Source organism: Cyprinus carpio, chromosome B3 (genome assembly GCF_018340385.1).
Source record: "Cyprinus carpio isolate SPL01 chromosome B3, ASM1834038v1, whole genome shotgun sequence".
Lineage (NCBI taxonomy): Eukaryota > Metazoa > Chordata > Actinopteri > Cypriniformes > Cyprinidae > Cyprinus > Cyprinus carpio.
The window spans coordinates 12718423-12736851 of record NC_056599.1 but is presented as its reverse complement, the minus strand read 5'-3'; the positions used below and the strand labels follow the sequence as shown (position 1 = coordinate 12736851).

The window sequence follows — 18429 nt, the reverse complement described above, 5'->3', positions numbered from 1 at the left end:
TGTGGCTAGCGTACCAACAATGCATCAGTAGGATGTAGGATGTCAAGTTGTATACCTTCATGTAAGGCAACAGTCCACATCAGCACTTACGTGATCGCTGTTTCCCGTTCTTCACTTGTTTTGTTCTGTCGTCTCTAGTCAGAGGAAGTAGTCAAACAGATTATCATGACCGTCTTGGTTTTCGTAATGCGGTTAGTCCTGATTTTCATGTTCAGCATAGACGGCAGACAGATTTTCACCACACACACTGTAGGCTTCTCCAAAAGCCAACCCGGGCAGGGCTGCATGCCTGATGGGCTGAATGTATTGCTGCAGGGTCGTCTGGGTCGTACACCCTCTCTCACGCAGGAGACGCCTACCTCGGGCTGCGTTCACTCAACGGGGATGGCGTCAGCGTCACTCCCGCTGTGCAGCAGCAGCAGCAGCAGGTAGGCACTGAGGACCTCCCCTCAATGCCCTTCCTCTTCCATACCTGCTCACAGTGTAGTGCTCTCTTTCCCTTTACCCAAAGCTACAGTCCCAACCCGTGACGTCCGCCTTAGCACCCACCCCAGAGCACTTCAACTCATGAGTCCCGAGTGTTTAGAGCTCTATCCTGAAAACAAACCTGTGGCATTGTTCCATTTAATTTTTTCATCGGTCATCCACACTCATGTCCTTAGCCAATCCTTTGCCTCCTTCCTGTTAGATGAACTCTTTTCGTCAAGGGCTCAACAGTAAGGATGTACTACTGATGTCCCAAGGCCACCACTGAGAGTGTTTCTTCCCCATCACACCACTTCTGCATGTGTTTTATGATTCGCAAATTTAGAAATGCAATGTCCTGTGAATTTTCAAATTCTTTTCTCCCCTATAAATATGCACTTGGCAAAATATAAATTGTTTTTAAATCAGTTAATTGTTTTGAAAATAGTGTAAAAAAAATATTGAAATGAAATGAAAATAAAATTCATTTTTATTTGTAACATTTTATGTTAGAACTAAAATTATTAATTACACTACTGTTAAAGTTTGTTTTGTAAGGATGCATTATGTTATAGGTCATAAATGTTTTAATTTCATTATATATATATATTAAAGGTGGGGTAGGTAATTTGGTTCAAAATATTTTTTACACTAAGTTAAAGGGATAGTTAACCCAAAAATGAAAATGTGATGTTTATCTGCTTACCCCCAGAGCATGCAAGATGTAGGTGACTTTGTTTCTTCAGTAGAACACAAACCAAGATTTTTAACTTAAACCGTTGCAGTCTGACCGTCTTATAATGGAAGTGAATGGGAATCACGGGTTTGAGAGTCAAAAAAACATACACAGACAAAACCAAATTAAACCCTGCAGCTCGTGATGATACATTGATGTGTAAAGACATTAAATGATCGGTCTGTGCAAGAAACTGAACAGTATTTATATAGTTTTTTACCTCAGATTCATCGCAATGATCAAACTGTTCTTCTTACTATAAGTCGGCGGATCGCAGACTTATAAGTGCATTACTGCCACCTACTCTCAAATCATTGACACTCCCCAATTGAGATTGTAGATAGTCAATGTGTCAATGGTCCATTTGAGAGATAGGTGGCAGTAACACGCTCAAATTTGGGTGAACTATCCCTTTTAGTGCCTAAATGTATTTATATCGTCTGTAGAAGGCGTAGGAACATAAAATGTTCGTCCAATCATATTCCTCGGTCCGAGGATTACGACAGGCTGTCCTTCCTGTCAACGTATGTATTTGCATACCTCTGACTTGCACAGACATGAAACGTCATCAGCGCATTCCCGCGAGTGTGAAAGGCGCTATTATTGTAATATTATGTGCTTTGTACTGTAGTGTTTTTAAGTGTTTTTCGCCAGTGAATGAGACATGAGGTAATCTGACAGCGTTGCTTTCATTCCTCCACCATCGCCGTCTCTCATCGAGTCGCTAGTTCGCCTCTGGTCTACCTGTGTGCATTAATTTGTTTAGGAGGAGCATGGCTTTGGAGAGTGATTATGCAGGGAGGGTGGGATCTTATGCTTTCAAAGCTAGCTTGCTATTGCTAGTCTTAAGACAAAATATTTTATTGTGGTGGGGTGAGTGAAAGCATCAGTACAAATCTGAACACATCCTTATTATTGAGCCCTTATATAATGTTCTGATGCCACTTTTACACTGTCAGCCAGTTGTGATGTTTTTATACTTTATTTTTCCAGCATCTGGAAAGAATCAAACCTTGTGTGTGTGCAGTTGTTTTTCACATCTGACTTTGAGAACTTTCAAATGTGTTTCTAAATTAAATGCATGTCTGATGTGTGGTAATGTTCACATCTAAACACTGAGTTCTCATTCTTCTCTTAATACATATATTTGATTTTGTAGTCTGATTTAAAAATCAAAAGAAACAGGAAATTTGCTGCTTTATCATTGTGAGCCACTAAGGAGTGCAGAGTGGATCACTTTACACGAGTGACACACTGAAATCGTGATGTGCAAACCGATTTGGTCTGAAAGTGATAATGAAAATACTGTCGTCATTTACTCGGCCTCGTCTCGTTTCTAACTCAAAAGACAGATGAAGATATTTTAGTAGTCTCTCATCATTTTCGTCCATCCACTGATAGTCTACACAACAAAACTTTGACACTCAAAATCCTCCGAGTCTTCTGAAGAGACACAATCATTTATATGACTAACCGGTTCAAATGAGGCATTTATTTAAAACATGTCACTAATGACAGAATTTTCATTTTCTTTCATGAACTATAAACAGGTGGGACATCATCATATTAGAGACTGATGTGGTTTAGGCAGTGCATTGACTCTGAACTGATACATATATATATATATAAACTCACTCTTCCTAAGTTGTAGTTTGTCATATCAGTTTTGTTAATGAGCATAAATATGGATGATGTCTTTAATGTATTGTTTATACTGTCACTGGTATGACTTAGACACAATGATTGTGATTGAGCGTTGATATTGAAGTGACGTATGTGTGCTACAGGTGGATATCCTGCACCGTGCTACACACCTGACGGCAGGCTATGAAGATCTGTCAGGAAGTCCTCTTTACACCCCACACCGTCTAGATGTGAGTGCAGCACTGACACACACACACACACTCAAGCAACAAACTGAACAAGCATTTGCTGTTTGTGTAACAGTAAGAAACTGGGAAGATTTTTAGTTCAAGAGCATTAATCTGTAGAGATCATCTCTGTTGGTGTCGGTGTAGACCTAAAGATCATTTGAAAGGCTAATGTCTTCTGCTTGTAATTTGTAGCTTGTTTCCTGTTTCAACATATTTGATGTTCTGCTGTGAATGTTTGGACACACTATTTAAACCATGAACACTAAGAATTTTTTTTTTTTTTTACAGATATTCTTATTTGATAAAATTGTTTTAAAATAATTTTATTTTAAATATTATTTACATTTTGAATACTTAAATTTAAATATTATTTATATATTATATATTTGTAAAATAATTATTGATTAATTAGAAATAAAATAAAAACATTTGTTTAATTACAGTTGCACTGATGTTGATGTTATTGAAAGAAGTCTGTTATGCTCACGAAGGCTGCATTTATTTGATCAAAATACAGTAAAACAATAATATTATGAAATATTATACCAATTTAAAATATATACTCTTTGAATATATTTTCAAAAGTAGTATACCTGCAATGCAAAGCATCATGACTTCAGTGTCACTCGATCTTTCAGAAATCATTCTAATATGCTGATGAAACATTTCTTATTATCAATGTTGAAAACAGTTATGCTGCTTCATATTTTTGTGGAAACCGTGATACTTTAAGTATTAATTTTTACTGACCCCAAACTTTGGAATGGAAGTGTGTAATTTTCATATAAATATACAACATTCCAAACATCTTTTTTGTTTTGCTGCAAGTTTTTTTTTTCTCTCTCTCTTTTTTTTCAGTCTTCAGTTTCATTGCTTATGTTACTTTACCTCATACTGTTTTTTTTTGTGTCTCTATAGGCTGGCTAAAGCTGGCAAGACAACACCAACCCTTCCTCCATCACCTCTCCACCAGGACCACCTGGCAGCATCCACTCGGACACCTCTAGCTAATGTAGACAGACACACACACACACACACACACACACACACACACACAGCATCCAGTCTCTCCCGCTCTCTCCAGCTGCTCACAGATTTCGTCCATCACTAGCAGATGTCAAAGGTCTTCCATTGTCCTTGTTCCACTTTCTTCAAGGTGTGCCAGGGTTCACACACTGAACCAGACTATCTGAAACACACACACACACGTGCTCCTCGAGCAGAAGATGCAGAACGTCACATTTGCTGAGGACGGGTCTGAATGAACATGTCGTCCTCAAAGGGTGCACGGTCTACGCCCCAACTCCACATTACCTTTCCTGTTTCGACCTGTCATGATGGGGATTACGCAACAGCTCCCTCCTCGCTTGTACCAAAGTGCTGTCAACGGTTGTTGCACCTTCCGCTCGTCGAAGAACAACCTCAGACAACTAAACCATGAAAACGCCCGATTTTTAATACGGTTTCCAAAGGACTGCTTCCGGCTTTCTCACAAAACAATCTGTCCTGCATTGTTCAACGCTGTGTTAAGCACAAATCCTGCCCATAACACTTTGAGCTGCTGGTTGGATGGAGAAGAATCCATCAGCGTAAAGGTACGCCAGACATTTGAACACTAGCTGATCGCAGGAGAGTTTGATGTGAAACGGCAGAAACTTGGAGTGAAGACGATAAGCGGTTGACATGCGGTTGGCTACTACGCGTTTCCTCAGTCCACTCCCTCAACAGTAGACGTTGTTTTTAATAGTTTAGCTACAGTATTTTTCCTGCAGCCTTTTTCCCCCACAAAGATGCACCAGCCGCCAAATAAAAAGACTCGACAAGAACTCGACCTTGTGTTCAGAAAGGGGTCGGACGGATAGCTGGAGTATTCGTTTGGATTGGGACGCGGGTGGGTATTTAGAAATATTTTTAAAGGGAAAGAAAAAAATATTCCACTGTCTTCCATGCATGTAGGGTGTTGAGATGTTTTAGTGATTCCATTTAGCCTAACTTTTAATTTGTACCTTTTTTCGACAAAAAAAAAAAAAAAAAATTTAAATGGAGAGGGTGTAACAGACCAAATAAACAAATGAACTTCTCTGGAAAGGAAAACTTAATACTGCCCAATCCAGTGCTTCATGCGGGTGTTTGGTTTCTCTAGGATTTCCATGGTATTTCATCGCATGTTTAATAACAGGCATTCGTGACGCACCAACCACGTTGTGTGAAAACCTTTCTGAGGAGGCCACAGCAGTAAACCAATAACCACGACCCCGAAAAGCGTTCCAGATATCACAAAGTTCTTTTGGTTGGCTCATGTTACTGTGTTGTGTGTACAGGTGTCTGTTTTTTAAGGGTTGGGTTGTCTCGTCACTCACTCGTGCTTTTGAACTGATTGTATTGTATGTGCAATTGAAAGCACCTGTTCCTTGGTAAAGCATGCTGTCTTCTTCTTTTTTTCTTTTATTGTTGTTGCCTACAATTTCACTAAACAAAGGAACTCTGTTGTTTTGTAATCAGTTGACATAGCCAAGCAACAAGGGCTTTTATCCTTTCAAATTTAACCAAAAATAAGCACTGGATGTGTTGTGATTTGAAACAGATGGACTAAAGCTTGTAAAGGAACATCAAATGAATTTATATTTACTTTTTCCAGACAAGTTGTTTGTATTCCCAGAACTTGTTTTTATGTTTTGCTCTTTTTTCCCCCACCAAGTTTACCTTTAGTCGCGGAAGCACCAGGACGTTTTGATATATGAATGGAAATTCTATATATTACACAAAGGACTTAATAACACTGAAATGTAAATTGGGGTTTTGTTTATATGTACACATGGAAAAACAAACTCTGAGGAGCTTTTCAAGCTATTATTGTGTCCTCTGTAGATTACTGTTAGTTAAAAACATTTCATATGGATATCTCCAACTAATGCTATTACTACACCAAATTTCTTTGTTTTCTTTTCTATCAGTCATCTATGGATGTCACTGTACAGATTGTGGAATGTTTCAGTGTATTTTCTCTTTTTGTATGCTTTTACTTTTGTTTTTTATTGCTGGGGTTTTTGGATTCGCTCACGAGCAAGAGTAACATTTGTTAGTCTTTGTAATATTCATTTTAGCATTTCAGTTACATTTTATTTGGATCGGGAGTCTCGAGTGTTATTTTTTTTGTGTGTGTGGTTTTGTCAAAGCTGGTAGCATTTGTTTGAGGTGCTGTGAAAATCCACTCCGTTGATCATCACACTACTAAACTGATGGAATAAAATGCCTCATTGGACTAAATGCATAAGCTATGATGATTTTAAACACTAAATATCAATGGTAGATTTGGAACTCATAAATGTGTTTTTCCCAAAAGTGCAATCATAGAATGTGTCTGGAATCTTGGGATTATGATCTGAGGTGGATTCCACCGCACCCTATCAAATGACATCAGCATTTTTTTTCTCGATTTTTATCATTATTTTACTAGAATTGTAGTACACGCTTCCTTCTGTATTTACCGTTCTCTCCCTCCTCTCTACCTCTCCTCTCTCCATTTCACTTGTATATAAACCCCACCATTTTCAGACTTGGTAGTCTGTATAAACTCCTTTTATACCTCAACTTTAGAACTGTTCTAGTGAGAGAGAAAAAAAAAAGAAATATGAGAAAATTGTAGTGTTCCTTATTAGAAAAACAAAAACTAATAAAATAATCTAGTGTGCTTTTGAGCCTGTAGTATTTTTTTTTCTTGTTGTTGTTGTTCATTAAGGGGCTATTTGCATGTTACGATCTGTAAAATGATCTGGTTATGGTGGTTATGAATGAGTGTAGCATTTTTCAGCGCACTAGCCGATTGTCTCGCCCTGCCTGAATATTTATGCAGCATAAGGATCACAATAAATCAGACCTTTTCTCCTTCATCTCAAATTGATTATGTGCTTTGAAACAGCTCGGTTTGGTGAAATGAAACACAGCCCACAGTCTGCAGAGTAAAATCAGAAACACGGCAAAACAAAACATCAGGAATCAAGGCCATTCTTTGTTTCAGGTGGGGCTTTCTATCTTTCTAACATTTCTGAAGAAAAGTCAATTCATGATCATTAAAACCGAAGATCACTATCAGTTACCACCACAATGTCAAGGTTTTCCTTTGTGGTTGTTGTTAGAATGTGACTTGGTTTTAAAACACTCTTATTCTACTTTCGGTATATGGGAAAGCTCCTCTTTCTGTTCAGTGTTTTAGTATTATCAGGGGTTCTGCAAGACTTACGAAGGTACATTTAAAGGAACAGTATGTCAATATGTTCGCAAATGTAAATGTCTAGTTGCATTAGAAATACTTCTGAGTTTAAAAATACAATTTTCAACCAAGCTTTTACTCTATTAATTTTATGAAAAAAAAATAATAATAATAATCTTATTGCTTGAATATCTGCTTCCAACCATTAGAATATGGAAATAACTTCTGACCACACTGCGAAAGTGATGTTCTTTCATTTTCTAGTACAACTGTCTAAATATCTTAAAACAAGATACTTGAGAAACAAAATGACAAGAAGTGAGTTTATAATCACAACAGTAACAAATATCGACCAATGAGCTCTTAAAAATCGACTTAATTCATAAGCTGTCGCACCCCATCGACAGATGCTTGTTCGTGCTTTAAGCATAAATTCAATTTTGTTCCGATTTTTCAATAATTTACATTTGCATCTCAAATGTATCATGATTTAAGGATGTCTAGATATTTATACTGAAAACAAATATACTAAGTAACGTTAATTTTTTGTAATGCATGCGACAATGACTTTTTCTGCTCTGAAACCCTGTATTATGCTTTTTGATTGCTTTTTGCGAATATGATTTTTTATGTTATTTTTTTGTGTTTTATGCTTTAATGACTTTTAGTCTCCTTAATCAAAACACAAACAGGTCTGCTCATTAGTAGAAAACGACTTGAAATGGGTGTGTCAGACAAAGGAGACATGCAAAATGTGCAGTGTTGGTGGTCCTCCCAGGAACGTGGTTGAGAACCACTCTTTTAGTGTATACACGAGTTGCAGTTACTAAGTACAAACTCTCCATCAAAACGAGTTCTTCTCTCCAACAGAAAACACTTGCCTGAAATGCTTCATTTGTAGTTAAACCGTTACATCTGTGGCTATGTCACCATTTTACACATTTGCATAATGTCCACCTACTAGCTGCTTCAGCCCACTCTCAAAGAACAGTTGTGCAAGTGATTTCATATGTAGAGCAGAGGCTGGTTTTTCACCACAACAATGGACTTTTTACAGCCGGGGCGTAGTTACCATACATATAATACTGTTTACAGCTGCTCATGAAGCCTCAGGAGCTGAAACCCGATTAAAGTAAGGGGAATTACATTTCCGACACGCTTTAAGCAGTTGACCAATCAGAGCAGACTTGGTGCTTCAGAAAGCTTGGCTTTGAAGACAGGAACAGAGGGAGAAAAGAGCTGCTGCAGCAATGTACAGTACGAGGAAAATGTTTTTGGAACTCGAAATCATGCAGATGTATTCAAGTAGACCTCAAAAGAAAACTACTTTGAAATTTTTGACCGAGCATAATATGGGCACTTTAAAAAGAATATCTGTTAGAATAAGAATATGGAGCACAGAAGTTGTCGGTTCTGTTTCTGATCTCATTCCCAACTAAACAAAATGGTCCAAAAAGGGCCGTTTTATGAATATTAATGCTTGTGCTCCGGGAAAAGAAAAGCTTCCTGTGAGCAGCCGAACTGCCAGTGCCTCGTAACTAACCGACACAAAGGACTCCTAATACAGCTATTGTCAAAGAGAGACAAAAACATGTACCAAAACAAGCTATCAAAAATGAAGTATTATTTACTCTTTGTACAAGCTGTGATCATTTCAGTAAGCAAATACAAAGTCATTTATTTACACTGAGAAAAACTTTTTCTATGAAAACAATAGGCTTTGTGGTGAACTGGGCTCTAAACTGGTGGAGTTACAGCTGTTTTTCTCCGAGGGTGCCCCTGCTTTCACAGGCTTGAAGCGGATGCCAGAAGGCCCCTCATGCTGCCGCATTCTTCTCCAAGGGAAGCAGAGAATGCGTTTGTAGGTGTTCCTCATGTCCTCGTCCCGGAACGAGTAGATGATGGGGTTCACCAGAGAGTTACACTCGGCCAGAACCAGGCAGTACTTTTCATATTTAAGAACCTGACATTGACTGCAGCTGAGACCGTCCAGTAACAGAATCACCAGACCCGGTGTCCAACAGATCACAAAGGCACCTGTAGAGAAGAAAAAAAGAAAAGACAAAAAGAGAGTTCACGAGGTGCAAGCCACCACAGCATGCAACACAAATGCATCGTCTTGGAAAGAGTTGAACCGCACTGTGATGATGAAATTATACAACACACACACACACACACACAAAACTGTGGCTAAAATATTCGTAGCATTTTCACCAGTTGCAATTTAATATTCAAAAAATGTATTCAAGTCACAGTAAAGACTTGTATAAATGTTACAAAAGATTTCTATTTCAAATAAATTATTCTTTTTGAGCTTTCTATTCATCAAAGAATCCTGAAAAAATGTATCTTGGTTTCCACCAAATTGTAAGCATAACTTTTTAACATTGATAACAAGAAATGTTTCTTGAGCAGCAAATCATCACATTAGAGTGATTTCTGAAGATCATGTGACACTGACGGCTGGAGTAATTCAGCTTTGCATCACAGAAATAAATTACATTTATAATAGAGAAAAGTTATTTTAAATTGTAATAATATTTTACAATATTAGTTTTTACTGTATTTTTGATCAAATAAATGCAGTCTTGGTGACTTTAAAACATTGAGAATTTTACCAAGCCCAAGTGGTAGTATATGTAGACAAATGAATTAACCACGCTTAAAAACATGCTGTTAGTTTATAATACCTAATGCATTATCTTATATTAACAAATAAACAATTACTGTAAAGCTTTACCCAAGTAATTAAATATTTTCCTTACACTTATAAAAATATTTTATGCATACAAATAATTTATAATATTGATTACAGTGAAGATAAACTATCACCACATGATGTTTTACAACTTCAACTGAAGTTTTCATTGTCATAGAAAGATCAAATGATCTGATAACGTTATGATTTGGCATTTCAAGTTTGTTTGTTTTTTTGTTGGTAGCAACATACTTTCAATGTAGGTAAACTGTCATGTGGGCTCTCATTTCAAGCTACTCCTAATACACTTCTAGAGCTTTTCTATTTTTCCACTTGCTGGTTTAATTCTTATGTATTTTATGTATATTTACTCACAATAGCATTAGTGTTCAATCAGTGCATTTCTTTCCACACCACCACATTTTAATCCAATGAATGAATGTTCTGAATCCTACAATCTCAGGGCAACTAAAATAACTGATTCCAGCTCGAGGTACAAAATAAGCAGGTGAAAAACAAGCAAATCTGAGCCAAACCGGTTCGGTAAACTTGTTTTGGGGCTGACAGACTTGTTTTGTTTTTTCCCAAAAACAAGTTAAAAGTACTTCGCCACACAATTGAAGACAATTTTTCATTTTCAAACAAGTTTCCGAAACAAAAAAAAAAAATAATAAAAAATCAAACTTTCAGTCAACACACAAACATCTGAAGTCTACATCTTACCCAGAATCATGGACATGGTCTTCATGAGGCTGATAACAGTCTGATTGTTGGAGGGCTGATCCGTGTGTGGCGACATTACTCGGCTCCGCCGGCGAACGTAGATGAAGATGTGAGTGTAAACGGCCACCATGATGAAGAAGGCCATGAGGTTGAGGATGGCCCAGGACACTAGGAAGCTGCGGGAATACAGCGGCGCAACCGTGCAGCAGGTGGACAGGTCACAAACACAGTTCCAGCCCATGGTGGGCACCAAACCCATGACGACGGCCACCAACCAGATGGTGACTATCAGCATCACCACGCGCCTCCTGGTCATGGTGCTGTGGAGCTGCATGGTGAAGATGGTCTGATGGCGCTCCACTGCCACTGCCAGCAGGTTGACCACAGACGCGGTCAAGCTCATGTTGATCAAAGCTCCACGAATAAACCACTCTTTGATGGTCAAACCGATTGTCCACGGCCCCGTGTGGAACACAAGGTAGAGATACGATATTCCAGCAAAGAGGTCCGCGGCCGCCATGTTCCCAAGTAAGTAATAAATGGGAAAGTGGAACTTTCGGTTGATGATTATGGCCACTATGACCAACATATTTGCTAGAATAATAAAGACACAAATCGGGAGCCCGAGGCCAACCACAATAAAGTCATGAGTGCGCCAGTTCGGGCTGATGGGCTTGCCAGTAATGTTGTAGAAGAAGGACACTGGCTTGTAAAAAGCCTCACAGGTAGAATTAAATAACATTATTAGAGAAGTAGTTAATGTAAATCAGTTGCACCATTTAGTTGTTGCCAGTTTGGCCAGTTTTTCCTGATGCTGTAATCCTGATGTTGAGCTCAATAATGCTTTTACATAGCAAAAAAACGTGCCAGTGTTGCTGCTTACAAGGCGTGCCTTTTATAGTTTTCCAACCCTGAAACACAGGAAGACGTGAGGACAACAACATTATCTGTCCTTACAAGTCCAACAAGTGAATAGGTTAATCTTTAACAAGAAAGTAGAGGAAGTGATACTTACTAGTCTTCATTAGACACGCGCTAGATTTGATTTCGACGCAAATTAAGAGCTGAAAGTAAACGAAGTAATGATGTTAAACCCCCCATTACAATCTTAACTGCATAGTTTATAACTTAAACACACGTGGTTTCAGAGTAAACGTGAAGAACAGAACGAGAAATGAGCTTTGTGGTTATTGTTACTTCTTATATTCAGTGAGAAGTGGACGCAATAACTCTGTTCAGAAACACTGACTTTATTCGCCCCTGCAGAGGTAACGTAACTTACACTGTACAGTTTGGCTCGGCTGTCAGCACAAAAACAACACTACTCTGTTCTAATATGACACTAGAAAAAAAAACACTTACCGTTGCCAGAGCTTCAGAGCAAACAAAGAAAACACACATAACAGCGGGTCGATGTTTTGGCACTCTGGCGCTCGCCGGAAACGTTCGTCTGGCGGAGTTCGTGGAGAAATCTTCAAGAGATCTGAGATCCGCCGAGATCCCCTTGTGCGCCTCCCTGAAACCTGATTTGATGAAATCACCGCCCGAGGATCCAATGAACGCGAGACTGTTGTTGAAAACGTTTGGTGACAGGTCCAGAAAGTAAATATTTCGATTCATTTCCCAGAATCTGCTACAGAGTGTATGGCAAGCCGTTTTCATATTTATTCCTTAATCCATGTGACAACCACTAGATTCCATGTCAGTTTCAATAGACTGTACTTAGTTATTCGTAACTATTAGAATGGTAGTACCTATTCAGGTTTTTATTACTAAACGAATATATAATAATACTTATTTATTAGACACTAAAATGTTACTATTAACATTTAAATGTTACTATTAACATTTTAAGTGAACATTCTGTGGACATTCTGTCGGTAAGGACAGGTAAGAAATGTTACAAGTAACAACAAGGAAAGATGGTAGCTTTCCATCCAAAGTTACGAATTTAACTTATGTGCAAAATTGGAATATTGCATAAAACATTTGCGAATAAAGCACCGTTTCCATCCAGTGAGTTTAAGAGAACACAGTCGTCACTTCCTGATTACTTGGCACTAAATATCACGAAGAAACATTATATTTGCTGCAGTAGGAGAAGGCATTGTATATAATAATATTTGTATACAATAAATTACAAGCTTCAGAGCGCACAGAGGAAATGTGGTTATGTTAGGCTATCTTGTTTTCAGAGCCTGCTGTTTCGGAGCGCAGTTCTGGGAGTTAATTATAACGAAGCACTTTGAGAGATTTTGCTCTCGCATTGATGCGCATTAAGGAATTTATTTAGTAAAATTGCTTCTATTGTAGTTTATGTGCAAGTTTTCTTACCAGATAAGAAATTTATCCTACTTAGTTGAGCGCATATATTTTTTATGCGCATCTTGGCATTTCCATCTAGCGGTTTTTATGCAATATCCCAAAATGTGCATAAAAATAGGTGGATGGAAACATAGTTTAGTGCCTCCTAATGAAATGTTGGAAGTAAAAATTGGATTTAATACCAATAAGGAACACACAGTCAAAATGGATTTCAATAATGAAAATGTAATAATGAAATGTTACTTGTTACTATATGGATAATGACTAATTTAATAGATAGGCTTCTTGTCATCACTATTGGAAAACATTATTGTAGTTAGGAAATAAATGAAATAGTTTGCCATTTGAGGTAACATAATTCGGCAAAGAAATTAATTGAAAAATGGTTATTGTGACTACAAATTGTTAAAGGGTTCCAAATGTTCATTTAGATTTATTTGCACGCAGAACACAAAAACATAATTTTAGCAGATTGTCCTGCTCTGTCACATACAAACAAACTGGATGGCCACCCTTACCAAAAAGTAGTATACTTCAAGTTTATTTTATTAAGTATACTTAAGTAAAGTTCAAGTATATTTAGACTTTTTGTAAGTATAAGTCAAGTATACTTAAATGTAATTTTAAGTATATTTCTCAGGAGTACATAAAGCCCATTTCTGAGAAGTACATAAAAAGTAAACTAAAAGCATACTTTCCTATTTTTAGTTTAAAAGAAGTATACTAATAACACACTTGAATAAACTTCTTTTTCGTAAGGGAATACAGACTGTCCGGCTCCAAAATAATCACATAACCATTAAAGTATCATAAAAGTACCATAAAAGTATTGCAAAAGTGATCTGTATGACCCGTGCCCTATATTCAGTCAACCAAAACCACATTTTATGTGAGAAACAGACTACTCAAATTAACATTTGAGCTATAATTAGAAATAAATGTTGGCAATGACCAACAAAAAGGGTCTCGAGAGAATGTTATTATAAGCAAATGTTCAGTGTGTATCCCCCTCAATCAGGGATTTTCTCAAGGAGAATTTGTTCATTGTAGTCAATAATGTTGGGATAATTCAACACTTGAAGTCAAAGTGTCTTGAACTGAAGATCTCATAAAAACCATTAATATCTAACACATGGTGATAACTATTAATATCTAACACAAATATATGTAAAAGTTGAACTTATAATTAAACTTTTGGAAGAAACGTTTGCATTTACCTATAAATATTTCCAGACATAATAATTTATACAACATACATTTTCTCCCTTGCCTGAGATAGTTTACTGAACAGACCTCAAACCTTGTATTTATTTATTTACTATTATAATTTTTTTATTATTCATTTAAGACAAACCAGACAAAATGCAAGTAGTTATTTTGTACAGTAAGTGAAAACCAGAAAACTTGCTAGAGTTAATAACTCAAAATAATTTCTTCTTTGCGTCAAAGGCAATCAGTGATTGTGTTTTATGATGTCTTTATCCAGAACAAAGTCCCATATATACTTGTTGACTCTCTCAGGTTGATCTTGTTGTACCCAGTGGCTGCATTCGGGAATAGTGTGAATGACAACTGGACCCCTTAAATAAGGCCGCGTTCCACCGGACATGCCCTCAACCAGTATATTGTCTGCCTCACCCCAAATTAACATGCAGGGCACACCGATATCCTGATGCTTGTACAGAGTGTTACTGTAGAAAGAGAAGTGAATAATATCACAATGTACCACCAATGACATAGGAATGAAAGTGTAACTAATTTTAAACCTGAGAAGAGAACGAAAGTAGTTCAGAGGGCCTGTGAGTCCTCCGGGCTGGGACAGCCAGTATAGGTACCCCTCCAGTTGGGTCTCAGTCAGTCGTCTGGCTTTGTTCCTGATGCCCAAATTCTTGCCACAAAATAGACTTCGAACCAACTATATGCACATGACAGATACAAGTTTCAGAGAATCAACTGTCACCACTTCTGAAATGTCACCATTAGACTCAAATACAAAAGAACAGGAAGTTACCCAGAGTTTATCTTTAATGTTTCCTGTTACAGTAGTAACTATGACAAAACAGAAATGACCATAAGCTGTTAACCACAATGTCAAACATTGGGAGGCTTAAAGAGTTAATGGTTGGAAGTGTCCACGCTACCTTAAAATCCTCAAGAGACAAAACAATTTCGGGCAGCATTGGTAACTGGAAGAAACATGCATGTCCTGAGCGCAACAGCTGAGAGGGTCTTCTCAGAACGGCGTCTGGGGTTTACAGAAATGAGTATCAACTGTCTGCACCCACGTATCTTTCCGTTTCAGAATCAGAGTTGTGTTGAAAACAGAAATCAAATGATGGCCTGTCTGGAAATTGTCGGTATACACTTACCCAACCATGAGGCAGGATGAGGGGCGTTCATGACAATGAGACGTTGCACCATGTCTGGCCTTTCCAGTGCAAAATGCCATGCCAGCATCCCACCCCAGTCATGTCCCACCAATATACAACTTGTGTGACCTGTAATTAAACACATGTCATTCCAGTAGTTTACTGACTAAGGCAAAACTGGTTCACATTCAGCTGTGGCCCGTCTGTATGGGCAGTGTCCCACCTGAAAGGAAAGTAATTGCAAAAGCTCAAACAATAAAAGATAATAATAATAAAAACAAACCAAAAATAACCTGTAAATAGCTTGTTTGTTTCTGTTTATTAAATAACCCAGTACTCGACATAGCTTAGCTTCCTGAATTTATCGTAAAATTCAAAATCAATATTCACTCACAATAAATACTACATTAAATGGACATTCCAGCCAAAAATTAAAATTCTCATCATTTATCAGTATGAGTTTTCTTTCTTATGTTAAGCACAAACAAAAATATTTTGAAAGATTTTGGTAACCAAACAGTTGACGGTACCCATTGACTTCCATAGTATTTTTTCCATACCATAGAAGTGAATGGCTACCGCCAGCTGTTTGGTTACCAACATTCTTCCAAATATCTTCTTTTGTGCTTAACAGAAGAAAGAAACTCATACAGGTTCCGAACAACTTGAGAGTGAGTAAATGATGACAGAATTTTAATTTATGCCTGATCTATCCATTCATTCTAAGATTTCACGATAATTCTATGTATGCACAATGTATGGAAGGACGGTAATTAATATTAAAGCGCCACACTCAGGCTGAATTACGCAAGTGTTCTGTATGTGTTCAGTCATTTGAATGTATAACTGCTATTAGCAGATAATTATAGGTTAGTCATATAACCTAAAATACGACCCCAAATCTGCCCAACCTTTATGTATGGTCAGAGGCTGCTACTATTCATTTGTGATATAGTGAGTCATTAAGTACCCAGTTCATCGATGGTGTCTCTGATGTCATATAAGAGTGTGTCCAGTGAATATTCCTCCAGCGGGACAGGTGCGTCAGAATCTCCACAGCCACGCAGATCTAGCGCCACCGTGTGGTAATTACTACTGAATTCCTGTAATTGGTAACGCCAGGAGTACCTACACATAAATGCATTTAGTAAAATAAAATGCTAATATATTTTATATAAATATAAAACACACCCACATTGCAACAACAATTTGATATAATATAATTAAATCATTATTATTAACGTTATATCTGAAATGTCTGAATGCTTTCACTTAGAAGAAAACAATACGCAGAGACACTTTACAAAACTTACTGCATCAGGTCTACAGTATAAAATAAGCAGAAATAGAAAATGAATGAGGAAATAACCAGTTTTCTGGGAAACCATGAAGAAACAGCATTAGAGGCTTTCTGTGGTCTCCTTTGGTTACATAATGAAACCTCAAGCCCGAGCTCTAAAGGGTTAAAAAAAAAAGAAGAAGAACAAGAAAAAGATGTCACAAAACTACTACTAAGCAAACTAAGTACGTATAACTTAAGTAAATAAATAGGAAACTGCGAATACATCACCACTCTTTTCAATCACTATTCCAGCAATCTTATGAAATCTTATCACAATCTTATCAAATCTGAGAAAGATTGGAAATAAACACTGACTAATGAACGCTGCTAAGTGTGATTTGAGTAAAGACAAAGGAATGTGGAATAGATTGAGGAACGTCGTGTTCTGTGTCTAAACACAGGTGGCGCAAGAGCACAAGACATGGACATGGATCATGCTTCAGCCTTTCATTCGCCTTTCATTCACCTTTCTCACTAAAGAACGAACACAGATCACGCTCTCAGATCAGATAATTTACTTTAAAACAAATTTTACTCAGAAATTATTTGTAGATTTCATAAACTTACAAAGAAACGGCAAGTAACAAATTGATTTAAAGTGACATTTTTTAAGTCGAAAGACTGAAATCGTATTTTTTTCACTCCAATAATAGTTTTATTTACATCTTCGACAGTATATATAATGATGTTCTACATATAACTTTGTTCAATGTTTTAAAGGCATCAGATAAATAATTGAGAATATTCTTCAGTAGGCTATAAATCCTCTCACCCTGCCCTTCAGATACCCGTGGTGCCCAAGTGAAGGGTCTTTGAGGCAGTCTGGGGGTCTCTCTCGAGCGGTCCATTGAAAGGTCCCATATGGATCCTTAAATCCAGTCCAGGCAATTCGGATCAGAACCAAACAAGCGGTGATTCCAGCTGTGCCGTACACCAGAATGTAATACACTAAAGAGAGAATCCATAAGCTTAGTCGTGTTGGTAATAAAAGCAGGTGCATTAAAGAATTGCTCATGTCTAATTTTGATAATTAGGAGAGAGATAGGCTAGAGACACGGGCTCTGTGTAGCAAATGTCCCTTGCCTTCGGAGAAGTCCACCTTTCAAAATAAACCCCATGTGACTGTGTGGAAACAACTGTCACTGAGCTATTTTTGTACCACAAATAAATGGTCTGGGAGACTGGCTTAATTACAAGCATTTTTCCCTTAATCTTCGGCTGTCTTAACTTCAATGCATATATGTAGTCTAAATATTTATATTCCTAATTTGTTTAATATTTTAATTAATTAATTTTAGTTACAAAAAAATAAACAAATAAAATCTAAATTATATAAATTTTTCCAAATAATATGACCAGATTGCATAAATCATAAATATGAAGGCTACTTCTCTGCAAAATTTGACTTTAAGGTGACAACCTTGAGTGAACCTGCAGTCTGTGAAAAGGGCATATTTTACCAGTTCTAATGCTTGCATGTTTCTCAACACTTTCCACATGTTGTAACAATGACTCATTGTTTTTAATTATATGGTATATTTTGAGACTAGGCCCCACTTTTCCCTAAAAATGATCATAGGTGTTATTTTCCCCATTTGTTCTCTTTCACTGACTCATAATGCACTCTCTTATGATTAAAATCTCAGTGCATTTTCATTGTAGGCATGTTCTCGCTCCATGCAATAAA

General features: G+C 37.3%; 3 protein-coding genes across 6 annotated transcripts in view; 1 reads left to right on the top strand and 2 right to left on the bottom strand.

The window, feature by feature from the left end:
* pbx4 (pre-B-cell leukemia transcription factor 4) overlaps positions 1-3131 on the top strand; it is a 33909-nt gene extending 30778 nt beyond the window's left edge. For both annotated transcript variants that reach the window (XM_042719765.1, XM_042719766.1), the window contains one exon: positions 2989-3131. In XM_042719765.1, coding sequence (XP_042575699.1) covers positions 2989-3032 — 44 coding nt within the window. In that variant the 3' untranslated portion in view covers positions 3033-3131. The remainder of the gene's footprint in view (positions 1-2988) is intronic.
* A 5761-nt stretch (positions 3132-8892) lies between these two features.
* Positions 8893-12314, bottom strand: lpar2a (lysophosphatidic acid receptor 2a). 2 transcript variants are annotated; one of them, XM_019066611.2, is made up of 4 exons: positions 12069-12309; positions 11722-11770; positions 10707-11617; positions 8893-9322 (listed from the first exon to the last, which is right to left on the bottom strand). In XM_019066611.2, exons 3-4 carry the CDS (start codon positions 11446-11448, stop codon positions 8988-8990), a joined length of 1077 nt encoding a protein of 358 aa, XP_018922156.1. In that variant the 5' UTR covers positions 11449-11617; positions 11722-11770; positions 12069-12309; the 3' UTR covers positions 8893-8987. The 2 variants fall into 2 exon arrangements, with proteins under 2 accessions (XP_018922156.1, XP_042575701.1); XM_042719767.1 differs by lacking the exon at positions 11722-11770 and having other exon boundaries at positions 12069-12314.
* A 2023-nt stretch (positions 12315-14337) lies between these two features.
* Positions 14338-17957, bottom strand: LOC109044870 (epoxide hydrolase 4). 2 transcript variants are annotated; one of them, XM_042719764.1, is made up of 7 exons: positions 17515-17951; positions 16770-16855; positions 16371-16528; positions 15401-15529; positions 15173-15276; positions 14798-14946; positions 14338-14722 (listed from the first exon to the last, which is right to left on the bottom strand). In XM_042719764.1, the coding sequence occupies exons 1-7, from the start codon at positions 17755-17757 to the stop codon at positions 14485-14487; spliced, it is 1107 nt and encodes a 368-aa protein (XP_042575698.1). In that variant the 5' UTR covers positions 17758-17951; the 3' UTR covers positions 14338-14484. The 2 variants fall into 2 exon arrangements, with proteins under 2 accessions (XP_042575698.1, XP_042575697.1); XM_042719763.1 differs by having other exon boundaries at positions 14338-14946; positions 17515-17957.
* Between the last annotated feature and the right edge of the window lie 472 nt (positions 17958-18429).

Excerpts from the sequence above, each read along its gene's own strand:
- LOC109044870 (XM_042719763.1), bottom strand. The coding sequence starts at position 17,757 with ATGAGCAATTCTTTAATGCACCTGCTTTTATTACCAACACGACTAAGC. Across the intron at positions 15,530-16,370 it reads AGACACCATCGATGAACTGG|GTCACACAAGTTGTATATTG; the intron begins GTACTTAATGAC and ends GTTTAATTACAG. Across the intron at positions 14,947-15,172 it reads TGTCTCTTGAGGATTTTAAG|TTGGTTCGAAGTCTATTTTG; the intron begins GTAGCGTGGACA and ends ATGTGCATATAG.
- lpar2a (XM_042719767.1), bottom strand. The coding sequence starts at position 11,448 with ATGTTATTTAATTCTACCTGTGAGGCTTTTTACAAGCCAGTGTCCTTC. Across the intron at positions 9,323-10,706 it reads GACCATGTCCATGATTCTGG|GTGCCTTTGTGATCTGTTGG; the intron begins GTAAGATGTAGA and ends TCTTCTCTACAG.